General features: G+C 34.1%; 2 protein-coding genes and 1 long non-coding RNA gene across 3 annotated transcripts in view; all 3 read right to left on the bottom strand.

Moving 5' to 3' along the window:
• Positions 1 to 1062: 1062 nt before the first annotated feature.
• LOC132171592 (uncharacterized) lies at positions 1063 to 3857 on the bottom strand. Its single transcript, XM_088511773.1, has 2 exons — positions 3609 to 3857; positions 1063 to 1394 (listed from the first exon to the last, which is right to left on the bottom strand). Exons 1-2 carry the CDS (start codon positions 3796 to 3798, stop codon positions 1255 to 1257), a joined length of 330 nt encoding a protein of 109 aa, XP_088367899.1. The 5' UTR covers positions 3799 to 3857; the 3' UTR covers positions 1063 to 1254.
• Positions 3858 to 4891: 1034 nt separating this feature from the next.
• Positions 4892 to 5566, bottom strand: LOC132168799 (uncharacterized). Its single transcript, XR_009438930.2, has 3 exons — positions 5499 to 5566; positions 5329 to 5397; positions 4892 to 5175 (listed from the first exon to the last, which is right to left on the bottom strand). It is a non-coding gene; the product is annotated as an uncharacterized LOC132168799 (long non-coding RNA).
• A 1002-nt stretch (positions 5567 to 6568) lies between these two features.
• The window catches only part of LOC132171862 (uncharacterized), a 71074-nt gene continuing 63767 nt past the window's right edge, over positions 6569 to 13875 (bottom strand). Inside the window, exons 3-5 of the mRNA XM_088513636.1 lie at positions 12779 to 12906; positions 11724 to 11778; positions 6569 to 6684 (exon numbers count right to left, since the gene is read on the bottom strand). Of these exons, the coding sequence (XP_088369762.1) occupies positions 6569 to 6684; positions 11724 to 11778; positions 12779 to 12906 (299 nt within the window). The remainder of the gene's footprint in view (positions 6685 to 11723; positions 11779 to 12778; positions 12907 to 13875) is intronic.

Here is a 13875-nt window from a genome sequence, read left to right as displayed (position 1 = left end):
ACATGGTCCCATTTTAGGGTCTTAATTACCATCTTTCTTAATATTACATTACCAAAACTAATTTTGTCATCCAGAAAATGATGAGCTATAAATTGATGCATCAGGTCCATGCTTCCGCTATTAAAAAAACCTCATTCTAATTCATTCTTTTTCAGTCTTTCACACGAGAAAAAGTTTTTTTTTTTTTTTTTATTACTTAATAGTTACTGGATTGGTACTTCAACAATATATATTCTTTGAAGGGAAAAAGTTGGACAATCTGAATACTATAGACGTAGTGAAATTTAGCCTTGAATCCAAAGAAGATTTTAGTCTTTGCAACAAATTCATCATCCACTTTTGAATGTGTTACATTTAGACTTTAATCATGTTTTTTATGTTTTGAATTTGTAAAATGTTAGCTGGATTTGTAATGTTGTTGGATTTACATTTGAACAATAGCCCTTTGTAATTTGTATGTTTGTATTTTGTGGATGAACACATTATGGGGTATTTGTATTTTCGTTGTTATTTTTAAGCTGGAATGTGGAATCAAGATATGAATTTCATCTAAAACATTATGGCTTAAAAAAAACACTAAAGCAGGGTTAAAAACACTTTCAAACGCATGTAAAATATGCCCTAATAGAGATCCAAAGAAGGCCCAAAAGGCCCATTACTTGATATGCGAATAGCTGTTAATAATAGCATTCAATAACCGCAATAACCACACAAATACTGATTAGTAACCACGTGATGCAGATACATTTACCTAAAATTGATAAATGCATAATCCAGATGCAGCTATTGCCAATAAAACTGCATCAGCATGTGCATCTCTACTCGAATCATTCTCATTCAAAACAAAAGTCGCATGCTTAACATTGTTTATAAATGAGACTGTTGTAGCATCTTGTTGTCAGTTAAAACACAATAACTTGGACTTCATAATTTAGCTTCCTCCGTAAGAACTGGGGCTTCCCTAAGTTTTTACACAACTTTGTACTTGTTCCAACACTGTTTGGTAAAACAGTCAGTTGAATATAGGTACACATGTCCTTCAATCCACTAAAATTTTCTGTGTGCGAGGGGAAAAAAGTCATTCATCCATATTTATAAGTTGTGATAAAAGAAAAAGGATAGTCTACATTCATGTCACTCAACAAAATCAGAATACAAAATATACCTATCTTAGAACTACCAAGATTGCCCACAGGCCACTTGATACCATTAGTATAGTAGGAGAAATATCAATTACCAGTATCTGTTATGGAATCAAATATGGTGCTTCCTCCTGATGCCCTTACCACGGCGCTTGCCTTTACCCATCTTGAATTTCCTTTTGAACTTCTTCCCTATTACACCAGCAGGCTTTAAAGAATGCATGCTTTGATTCCCATCAGCTATCTCCACATCTGTCAAATGATGGAGAGAAAATCCAAATCATCAAAATTGAAAATGCTGACAGGCTTTAGAGATGACGTTGTTTTCACTTCAAACAAAAACTAATTGCAGATGGAGCAAAATCGGGCAGTATATTCACATAGTCAAGTTCCATTCTTACTAGATTTTGAATGCAAAATCATTTCCATGTACAATACAATTGGTCACCAAAAAATCAACTTGTAATAATTCCATAGAATAAGCAAAGTCACCATAAAATGACTGAATAAATTGAGATCAATAGTATGAACCTAACCATGCTACTCTTAAATTACTTCAATCCAAGTAGAAAAAATGAAGGGCAGGAAATCAAAATAGCACAATTAATTTCAAAACTGTAAGCACCTATGCTATGTTTAGTTGCCAAGAAAACGGAAGTAAGAAATCAAAATAGTACAATTATTAGAAAATCAATGGCTTTTTGTTAAACTTCTCATTTTCTCTATTTTGCTTGCGATGCATAAAATTTTGCAAACATTTTATAAAAATCAAGCATAATGTGATAAATTTTCTAAATCTAAAGAGTACGTGAACTTACATTTTCCAAAGTACCTCAAAAAAAAAATGTGTCAATGTAATGTAATGACGAGTATCCTCATGATAGTAACACTCAAGAAAATTTTGATTGCGATTTATTTTTTCTTCTTTTTTTCCTTGTTTTGAATTTCAATGAAATGTTCTCTTCATGGATTTAATATTTCATTCTTATAACTAAAAAAATTGAAGTATAAATCCCATCCTCCAAGGTTGATGTGGCATTATCCACATCACAATGCCACATCAACCTTTATTAAAAAAAAAAAAAAAAAAAAATCAAATGCTAATGGGCACTGCCACGTCAGCCAAGTAAAAGAGAAATGGGATGGAGGCGTAGTATATCGCATTACTCATAATTCAATTGCTTTGACAAATAGATACGCCGCTTGTTACATGGGTGAGAAAGGGTGTCACTCATTCTCATTTTCTGTCAATTGCAAAATTTACATATTCACTTGAGAGCAGATAATGCCCCATAATAAGCTGAGAGAAAGCCCACTCTAACCCCAACATGGGAGAAGCCAAAGCCGCCCTTCGGCTTCTAGCCATCTAGAAAGCAAAAAAATTGGGGATAAAGAACAACATCATCATTGACGGAGACTCCCTGGTTGTCATCTACGCCATCCAACACAAACATCTATCCATTGGCTGGCTAATTAGTCCTCAAAACACCAAAAAAAGAAGAAGCAGTTTTCACCTTTATGTGAAACCAAAAACAAAAAGTGCCCCCAAAACACATTAACAAACAAAGCCAATTCTTTCCTAATATTACTGAGTTTGAAAAGAGGTGCTCAGTTGGAGTGCAGTTTTTATCTTTTGCGTAAAAAAACAGAGGTGAGAATTCGAGCTGCAAATGGGATCTATATATATACTTGTAAATCAAAACATGTTTGGGTGTGATAAGAGCCTCAATAAGCTTGTTGCTAAGAAATACAAGTATCTGTTTCCTCCTTAAGAAATAACTAAAAAGGTTTCACAGAGAGAACTTGGTCAGAACAAAAATAGATAGTAGACTGGAGGAATCCAACATAAGAAACTAGCATAGCACAATTCATTCAGTACAAAGGGCCAAGTGGTGGAGGCCTTGGTCTTAAGGTTTGCTCCCTTCAAGGTCCAAGGTTCAACACTTCATGGGTGCAAACAATCTCTTAAGGCCACACCCCCTCATGAAAGGCCAGCGATTTAACCAGTTCCGTGTAAAGAAACTTCCGAGGATGCGGTGCATGGGACCGTGCCTTGGAGAGGTTCCCGACATCAAAAAAAAAAAAGAAACTAGCGTAGCACAATTCGTTCAGTACAAAGCTTCCATATTTTTTTTTTCTCCCACTTTTGCCATTCCTGCGTATACTGAGGAATCATAAGGGGTATCATCCGGTCATTGTATAAGAATTGAAACATATCATTATGGCAGGACATGAATAGTGGCGTTGATGTGTTGGTAGGTAATGGGTTCTACATCATAAGCAAAAATGGGCTACACACAAAATCACCAACTAGCATGAAAAAACCCAAATGCAAGAGCACATAATTTTGTAAAACTATAAACTACTACTAAGAACACCATCAACAATAAGGAAATATTGAATACCAGGCGAATCATTGAACTCAAGAAACTGGATAATAAGCAGAGAGAGAGAGAGAGAGGTTACCCATAGCGTTTGAAGTTGTAGTGATATCGGTATTGGTAGAAGTGGGACGCGCAGGGAGCTTAGGGGCGGCGAGGGCAGCCTCCTGAGCAGCTAGCTTAGCAACATCTTTGTTGTCGTAGTAGGGCTCCACCATCTCTCTCCGAATCGCTCGAAGCCTCTTCAATTTCTTCGACCTCATTGACTTCGCCATCGCTTCTTCTTCTTCTTCTTCAACCACCGCCTTCGCTAGTCTTTCGCTTTGTCTTTCGGGGTCGCTAGGGTTTTAAACAAATAAAAGAGGGCTATGATTTCTGGATTCGCCTATATTCGGGTCTGTTTGGCTGATTCGGATCTTGTCCTCCCATCTTGGATAAGGATTTTCCTGTCCCACTTTTATTGTTTTCTTTTTCTTTTTCTTTTTTTTCTTTTTTTTTTTTTTCTTATTTACCTTTTTCTTTTTACAATTTGTCACTACAAATACTACAAGAACTCGAACTAAAATTTAAAACACCACAAGATATAATAATGACTCTCTCCTTTATAGTCATTTTTTAAAACAATAATCGAGGTTCCAACTTGGGCCGAAAGATCTTAGAGTTCGTTTGGTAAAATTTTGAGAAATGTTTTGCGTTTTAAGTTTGAAAATGTAAAAGTTGATAATTTATTTGGTGGAGGTCATATTTAAGAAAAGTTTAAATTTTGTTTGATAAAATTTTGGAATAATATTTTGTAAAATTGAAAAATGAAAAATAAAACTATTTCCTTTAAAATATTTAAGTTTTCTTTTTTACAAAATATATGTTGTGTTTTATTTTTTAAGAAGTGTTTTAAGTTTTGAATATTATTTTATAATTAAATTTTGAAAAATGTGTTAATGGTTTTTTTTTTTTTTTTTTTTCAATTTTTCAGACAGAAAAATTAGACTTAGCCCTATTAAAATTAAGCTTTACCCTTCATTTATGCTTTGGTCTTCCGATGGTAAATTCCAATTCTGTCCCTAAATCCAATGCAATTGAATTACCATCATTAGCATCACTATTCACATTACTACTATCATTATTGTTACTATTGCAAGTCATCATTTTTATCAAACACCTTCCATCATTGTCACTTCAACCATTAATAGCGCTTTCAAGACCCAATATTTAGTAAACGAGGCGTCTAATGATGAGAAAAGCACTCATTTCATACAAGTTCGGTAAAACTTGATTTTTATGACACTGTGCAAAGCATTCCTTCTACACGAGTTAGGTAAAACTCGAGCTTTTGCTCGTAAGCATAATCCCAAAAAATTATTTGCACTCAACCTTCAACTCACTTTCACAATGTATTTACTTAATAATGATATAAGGTCTGTCTTTTGGGTCTCTAATTGACAAATGTGTGCAACAGTGGAAGCATGAATGCTCTTCAGAGATGAAACATTTGTGCTTTCTTGATTCTCCTCTTCAACTTTACAAATAAAAAGTTGGAGAAAACCAAAAACTGATTGATGTAGACACTTTCTTTGTGGCAACTACTTCTCATACCTTGCCAATGAATTCTACATCAAACAAAAGAACCGAATCTGGAGGAATAATACAAGAACCTGCAACAAACAAAATATGCTAAAAAAATTTAAGATACTGCCATTGTTAAATCTTATTATTTATATATAAAACATTAAGATTAAGCTACTTTTACATGTACAAAGGAAATTTACGCATGAAGAAATTTTCTTTTATAAAAGATGACTGCTTACCTCCTTTGCACCCAGCCCCTCTCATGCCGTATGCGAGTTCTGGGGGAAGCTTTAGTGTGCGTTTTCCACCTAAATTAAGCAAATACCAAAGAAACTTTAAAAAAGTGTGCTACAAAATTAAATTACAATGAAAAAAGAATGGAATTTTCCTGGATTCTTTCTCTTTGTACCAGCAAGCATTGGGGGGACTCCATCACCTCCTAGAATGCCTTGGTCCCCGCCCTTGATGACCCATAATAACATCCATCAAAGTCTGTTGGAAGTCCCACATTGCTTGGGTATTAAGGAGATTGACAATTTATAATGTGAGGGAAAACCTCAACTCTTGAGTTAGCTTTTGGGTTGAGTTAGGCCCAAGACCCATTTTTAATATGGTATTAAAGTCAGGTTCAATTGGTTGTGGCCCACCGTCTCTCCCATTGTTGCACGTGTTGGCTTGGATGTTCTCCCACCACACGTGCCTAGCCCAATTAGCTGTGGCCCACCGTCACCTATTGTCGTACGTGTTGGCTTGGATGTTCTCCCGCCACACGTGAGGGGACGTGTTGAAAGTCCCACATTGCTTGAGTATTAAGAAGATTGGCCATTTATAATGTGAGAAAAAACTTTAACTCTTGAGCTAGCTTTTAGGTTGAGTTAGACCCAAGACCCATTTCTAATAAAGTCAACTTTTGAGGATGATGTTCACATATTTAAAATCACAAAGCCATAATTAATCAACCCATAAGAAAACAGAGGTCACTTCTCAGCCTTTAGGAAAATACCAAATTAGCAGATGATTGTTGTAAAGTGTTTAAAACGTATATAAAGTTAAAAAATGGACAATTTGAATACCATAAAGGTAGTGGAATTTAGCCTTCCTTTCAGAAAAGTTTGGAGTCTTCACAATAAATGGTGACTGTTTGGTAAAACAGTCAGTTGAATAATTTTCTGTTTTTACACTAATTTGATATATCCTTCAATCCACAAAAATTTTCTGTGTGCGTGGGGAAAAACTCAAAAAAGCCATCCATCCATACTTATAAGTTGTGATAAAAGAAGAAAAAGGATAGTCTACATTCATGTCACTCAACAACCTTCCAAACTTAATCCCTAGGACACAATAACAGAATACAAAATATACCTATCTTAGAACTACCAAGATTGCCCACAGGCCACTTGATACCATTAGTACGGTAGGAGAAATATCAATTACCAGTATCTGTTATGGAATCAAATATGGTTCTTCCTCCTGATGCCCTTACCACGGCGGGCGCTTGCCTTTACCCATCTTGAATTTCCTTTTGAACTTCTTCCCTATTCCACCAGCAGGCTTTAAAGAATGCATGCTTTGATTCCCATCAGCTATCTCCACATCTGTCAAATGATGGAGAGAAAATCCAAATCATCAAAGTTGAAAATGCTGACAGGAATTAGAGATAACGTTGTTTTCACTTCAAACAAACACTAATTGCAGATGGAGCAAAATCAAGCACTATATTTTTTTTAATAAGTAGTAATCCTGTTTTATTACAAAATCAAGCAGTATATTCACATAGTCAAGTCCCATTCTCACTTGATTTTGAATGCAAAAGCATTTCCATGTACAATACAGTTGATCACCAAAAAAACAACTTCTGATAATTCCATAGAATAAGCAAAGTCACCACAAAATGACTGAATAAATTGAGATCAATAGTATGAACCTAACCATGCTATTCTTAAATTACTTCAATCCAAGTAGAAAAAATGAAGGGCAGGAAATCAAAATAGCACAATTAATTTCAAAATCATGGCATATAACTGCAAGCACCTATGCTATGTTTAGTTGCCAAGAAAACGGAAGTAATAAAGAAATCGAAATAGTACAATTATTAGAAAATCAATGGCTTGGTTTGCTAAACTTCTCATTTTCTGTCTTTGCTTTCGATGCATAAAATTTTGCAAACATTTTATAAAAATCAAGCATAATGTGTAAATTTTCTAAATCAAAGAGTACATGAATTTACATTTTCCAAAGTACCTAAAAAAAAAAAAAAAAAATAGTCAATGTAACGTAATTAATGAGGGGTATCCACATGATACCAACACTCACAAGAAATTTTGATTGCAATATATTTTTTCTTTTCTTCCCTTGTTTTGAATTTCAATGAAATCTTCTCTTCATTTACTTAAATATTAGTTCTTATAACTAAAAAAACTAATAATAATTCAAGAGTAATGCTACATACTACACCCTCATTCCATCCTTAGACATTGCCACGTCAACCAAGTAAAACAGAAATGGGACGGAGGGTTGGTATATCGCACAACTCATAATTCAATTGCTTTGACAAATAGATATGCCGCTTGTTTCATGGGTGGGATTGGGTGTCACCCATGAAATAAAAGCATTACATTACATTCCCTCATTCCCATTTTCTGTCAATTGCGAAATTTATATATTCACTTGGGAGCAGGTAATAAGCTGAGAGAAATAGGTAAATGTGCCCACTCTAAGAGCACTAGCAGCAGATATCCTATAGCCCATTCCCTTACTATTATATTTTCCAAAATCCATTTCTCATTACTTACTATTATATTTTCATTCTCTATTTAATGGTGCTGTGAGCAAACGGTTGGCTAAAGACAGGACAAGTCCTAAATTTACAATTTTAACCATCATTCTTAATATTACATTACTGAAGCTAATATTGTCATTCAAGCCATGATGTGCTATAAAACAATAATGCATGAGCTTTCATGCTTCAGTCGTAAAAAATCATTGATTTCCTTCTTTTTCAGCCTTCCAAATAATTTTACTCTATGGAAGAAATGGTGAATTCATAGACTTTTTTGTTTTTTAACATTTTGATAGAGATTTGTGAGAGATATTTATGATTTTAATAGTTACAGGATAACGCTAGCATTTTAATTTTAGATTACTCGATATATATAGTCATGCTAATTGCCTAATTGCCTAATTCGTTTCTGTTATTAGCTCCACCCGATGAAGTTAAAATAACTCAATGTTATCATCAAATTTTTTTTTTTTTTTTTGAGTGTTTGTAATCATCAAATGCATGTCAATTGTCTCTTGGCATATGCACACAACAAATACAGACAAATAAGTATGTATATAAGCATTATACAGAGGCAACCGATAGCCTAGCCACATCATATCTACTATCAAGCAAAATATCTCGAGTTATCCTATAACACTAGAATCCTGCACATTCCAGATTACAATATACCTACGCATTGAAAAAGTTAACCAAATCCTAGAGATAAATGTCAACAAAAATACTAACAAACTCCCCCTATGGCAATTCGGTGACAAAAATCAACATGCAGACATCCCATCATCTCCCATCATTACTCTCCCTTTTTTATCACAGAATGACAAAAGGTCTTCAATTTTCCTTAAACATTTCACAAAACACATAGAGGCATATGTGGAACAGAAATAAATAATGATCAATAATATAACAGATTTTAATAGAATATAATCATGAATAGCTCACCAAATCTATTAGAACACAAAACAAATATCATTCATAGATGCAACAAGTATATCAAAATCAAAATCATCTATGGTGTTCTATCTATTCTCATCAAGGGCAGTAAAACACCAGTAAGCCCAAGGAAAGTCACAGAAACATAAACATGATCAAAGCTACGAATGCATAATGAGTGAAATGCAAGATCATGAAAAAAATTCTCCCCCTCAATGTAAGACTCGTTATGTCAAATACACACACATGATAACATAAAAGACTCATGTATGAAGAAATGATTCTCCGGTTATTTCTCAAAATGTCCAAAATATACATGAGGATAAAAAGATATGAAACAAAAGTTTCTTCAACAAAGCAAAGCAACAACTTCCACTCGACCCATGGTTGTGTGTTGTGTGGCTAACCATCAAGTAAGTTTAAGAAGTTATAAGGTGAGGGGATAGGTTAGCAAGAAAAAAAACTTAAATTACCTCATGAGAAGATTGACATGTATATCTAAACAAAAGTCAAACCTTGCTAGGGTCATGTCACCCTCATCCAATACACTTCCCATGTAGTAATAGCACATACTCAAAAATTGTCCGGTAGTGACTGTCTCTTTCCAGAATGAATATGGCCACAACTATTTATATAGGGACAAGTTTAGCACAAATAAGGCACAATGAAATAGAATTTCTTTTGGAATATGTTATTTTGTTTTATTGTTTCACTATTTTTCACTTTGAGAATTGTCTTTAATCATTTAGTGCTTAAAAAGAAATTAGTGGAATGTTGGAATTTCTAGGTCCTAGGTTCAACTAGCATTTGGTCAATTTAATAGACACAACTAGTCAATCGTCCTCATATGGTTGCCTAACATAACTCACCCTTAAGGTCAAATTCATACTTAATATAAGCTTAAATGTGCACAAGAGTTCAAGCATAGGTAAAATGTACCATAGAAGCTTATGCTTAGACACAAAAAAAATCAGTCCATTAATACATATTCATCTCATGTATGGTAAGCACATTCTGAGTTATAAGGAATTGGATCCATGAAGTATACATGAGAAATTTATGGACTATCAAGGTGCATATGACAACAATAAGCAGACAACCTTAAAAAAAATATTTGTCTTTTTGAATTTTTTCAAAATAAAATGCACAAAATTAATGCAATGCATATATATGCAGAACAGAAATTAGAAACAAAATGCAATGCAATGAATGATAAATACTCTAGGATAGGAAGAAATATGCAAGACAACCAATCCAAGGCATGTTCTGGACCACCTTACTCTAGGTGAGTCCACCACTACTCCCCCTCAACAGGTGAATGGTATTAACCTTCCTAACCCTAGATACAGATTTGTGACTCTTGTCAAACTCATCTAACCTAGATAACACTCCCCTCATTAACACTCCCCTCATTATTATGCATAATCCCTCAAAACCTTTCCTAGAATATGAATTCTCACTCTTATGCTCATGGGGTTTCCCATTTTCTTCTTCTCTCTGTTTGGAACTGCATCTTACCTTCAACTTATTAAACCCATTTCATGTACCAAGGGCCAAAATTTAAGATGCTTAGAGGTGGAAAGGGAAGCACTTCTTTGCTTTAAAGACAATCTTACAGATCCACCGAGTCGTCTTTCTTCTTGGGTTAGTGATGATTGCTGTAGTTGGATAGGTGTTGGCTGTGACAACAACACAGGAAATGTATATTGCAAATTCAGGATATGATAACATCGTTTAAGTTTTTGATCAAGTATGCAGAAAATAGAAACATGAGGTATTGGCTACAAAGAAAATTTTGAGACCACCTAGAATTCTCATATCTTAAAAGAAAACCATCATTTTTATGCCAGGCCAGAGAAAGTCAAGAGATTTAAGCTTAACACACATAGCCAGCAGATATATATCTACAAAAGCTAGACATCGCATTATCCTACCCAAACCAACTTTTCCGTTATTTTCCTCAGGCAGTAGAATATCTGGATATCAATCACCAAAACCATACTATTTCAACCCTGAAATTTAGTGCTCGAACTTATAGATCTTGGTTTTGGCCCTAAAATTTATGCACGCATACACTAACCAGCAGAGATAATCAAAACATTTATCTAACAAGAACAAATTTGGATTGTAAAGTCTTTGAGGAAGAAACCTCAGTTTAGTGTTATGCAGAGAGCATCAACCTAACTTTAACATCAGCAATATAACCAATCCCACAGCAAGTGCACCAATCACTCAAACTAGATTGTCATACCTCTCCTTAGGTAAACATATAAGGGAGAAAAATATTTGAAGGTAGGCTCCAAGCAAGCTTTGCCTAATATAACAATTTTTTATTTGACCTTATTTATCTTCCATATCAGACTAATTGGCAGCATGTTTCCATATATTGCATGCGTTTTAGAAATGTTTAGTCAGGAAACAGAAAAAGGTAGACTCTGGGCTTGTTTGGCAACGTTTGTTAAGGTAGGTAAGCATCAACATACAACTCAAACCATAAAAAACTATTACCTTTATGTCACCTCATAACCAAAAAGCAAAAAACCACCCTCTAAAGAGTTTTGCCAAACGAACATAAAGTTGTTAGTGGCTATTAAATCAATTAGCAGTAACAAAATTTTAGGGGGGCTTTGGGAGTGGGAGTGGATCAACCTTTAGCTATTAGCTAAAACGGCATGAGAAATGAAACAATTGCTCATAAAAAGAAAAAAAACACACTTTCCAAAAGAACTTACAGAAATTGCTGCAACTAATAAATCACTGGTTTATCCATATTTTAGGCATAATGCAAAAGAACAGGTAGTCATAATGTTGTAATAGACTTAAGTGAGATGAATTAAGCCTGACGTGTGGTGCTGGGAGTAGGACACCAAAAAATAATAATAATAATAATAAATTCCGCACTTAATCATAAAGTTAGACTACTTGCATATAGTGTTGGGACAGCTGCAGTAATAAGGCTAGTGAATGCCACAGAAATCTGCAAACATTGAAATTAATTCATGATTATCAATAATGATAAAATTAACGTAGATCATAGTCAACAATAAAATTCAAGCTTCAAGTTTGTCAGCAAAGAATAGCATAGGTAATAACTACCACAAGTTTAAACCACAACCTACTTAAATCATAGCCAATTATTCTTACATATGTAAGTATCAATTAATTAGCTGGGAACAAATAGCATATTTTCCTTTGGTAAGTCACGCATTGAAAATAGTTTCCAATCTGTTGTAAATGCCAAATAACATCAGTTGCTGCAACAAAAATCCATTTGTTGCTTTATTTCATCTATTTTGTGACTAGAACATGGGGGAAATACACATTACTAAAGCACATACTTCTCTATATGGCTTCCTCATTCTTTTCCTTATCATAACAGTCACCTCTTACTAATGCTCAATAAGCATCCATATTTACTTTATTTTTATTAATTTTCTTTTTAGGGAATATGAGATCTTACACCTAACTACAATTTTGATTAGTGAGACTCATTAAAACCCTGTTTGGATGTTCCACGAGAATAGAAATTTAAATTATCTTTTTGGATAGAGTTTTTCAAAAAGCCATCATTATTAATTGTTAAAGTCATTATCATTGTAGCCATCACCACTACACAAAACATTTAAAATGTAGTGACTTCATGAATTCCTAAAAGGCTTCATCTTATTCTGAATAGTTCCATTCAAGCCATGGATGTGCACTTCCAATGCAATGGAGAATTAAACTAATCCCTTAAACCCAAATGGAAAAGGCAAGCATGCCTTAAACAAACAAAGAAATCCATTAAAGGTATAAGACATGCTACCCACACTCTTATTCTCACACTCCCTCACTTGTGACTAAAATCACCATTAGATTCTGAGAGTATGGGAGTATGTGCAGCATTTCTCAAAAAGGTATTGAATGCTACAAGCTTGAATAGCAACACAATTACAGTAAAAAAAAATAATAATAACAACAACAACATTTTCACATACCGTGCAAGCAATGAAGGCCAGGAGAAAGAACGCTTGGTCACTCAAGCTCAACTTAGCCGCCGGCACAACATTGGGCAGAACACTGGGGCTCCCCACTTCCACATTCCATCGACTTTGTGAATTCTCATCTTCAACATTTTATCAGGACCATCCTGATAATACCTCTTTTGCAGCTCCCAATTAGAAATCGACACATAAGTAAAAATATAAAAAGTGTACAAAAATAAATTAGACCAAAATACACTAGATTTTAGGGTGATAAAATTCCTAAAGAGTTAACTTTTTACCTCTATGTTTTAATTTTGAATCAAAAAACGAGTTTTGGGGCATTAAAAACGGAATTTGAGGCATTTGAAACGGGTTTTGAGGTAGGTCACGGCCGGCGGGATTTGAGGCGTTCTCCGCTGGCCAGACCCGTGAGTCCGGCGAGACTCACGGCGTGGGTCCGTGGGTCTCACTTGGATCTTGCCGGCTACCATTTTTTTTTTTCTCAAATTTGGTGTGATTGTTCTCACTTCTATTTTTTACATTTTTCTTAAATTTATGATGTATCACATGGTAATTAAAAATTGTAAAAAGAGTGTTATTAGGATGAACTTGATAGTAGGGATTCTGTCATCCATAAATTCCATACTCTTTATTAATTATCACTTGCAAAACAAATTCACATCTTGGGGTCCACGTGGAATTTAACAAGCAATTTCCATGAAGAGGACTTGAAGAGAAGAGTCTAGGCCGTATTAATGAGATAAGTTACGTACGTCGTTTTTATTTCTCATGCTCTACATTTATTGGATTTATTCTTAGTCCTTCAAGAAAAACTTAGCTGCATGATTATAAATTGAGTAATGTTAGGAATTATTTTTTATATTTTCTGTTTTAATTCTCCTAAAGTTGATAATGTTAGGAATCATTTTTTTTTCCCTCTTAAAGTTAATGTAACTTTTAAAATTACCATTAAATTTTAAATAAATTATACTTGAATTTTAATGTAATTGTGATTTTAAAATGAGTAAAGCTAGGGACAATTTTTTTATCCCCTTAAAGCTGATGTGTCTTTCAAAATTACCACTGGATCAAAATTTAAGTATGATTTA

This window comes from Corylus avellana, chromosome 1 (assembly GCF_965113065.1).
Source record: "Corylus avellana chromosome 1, dhCorAvel1.hap1.2, whole genome shotgun sequence".
Lineage (NCBI taxonomy): Eukaryota > Viridiplantae > Streptophyta > Magnoliopsida > Fagales > Betulaceae > Corylus > Corylus avellana.
Note: the sequence above shows the minus strand (reverse complement) of the source record. Positions and strands in the feature narration are given on the sequence as shown.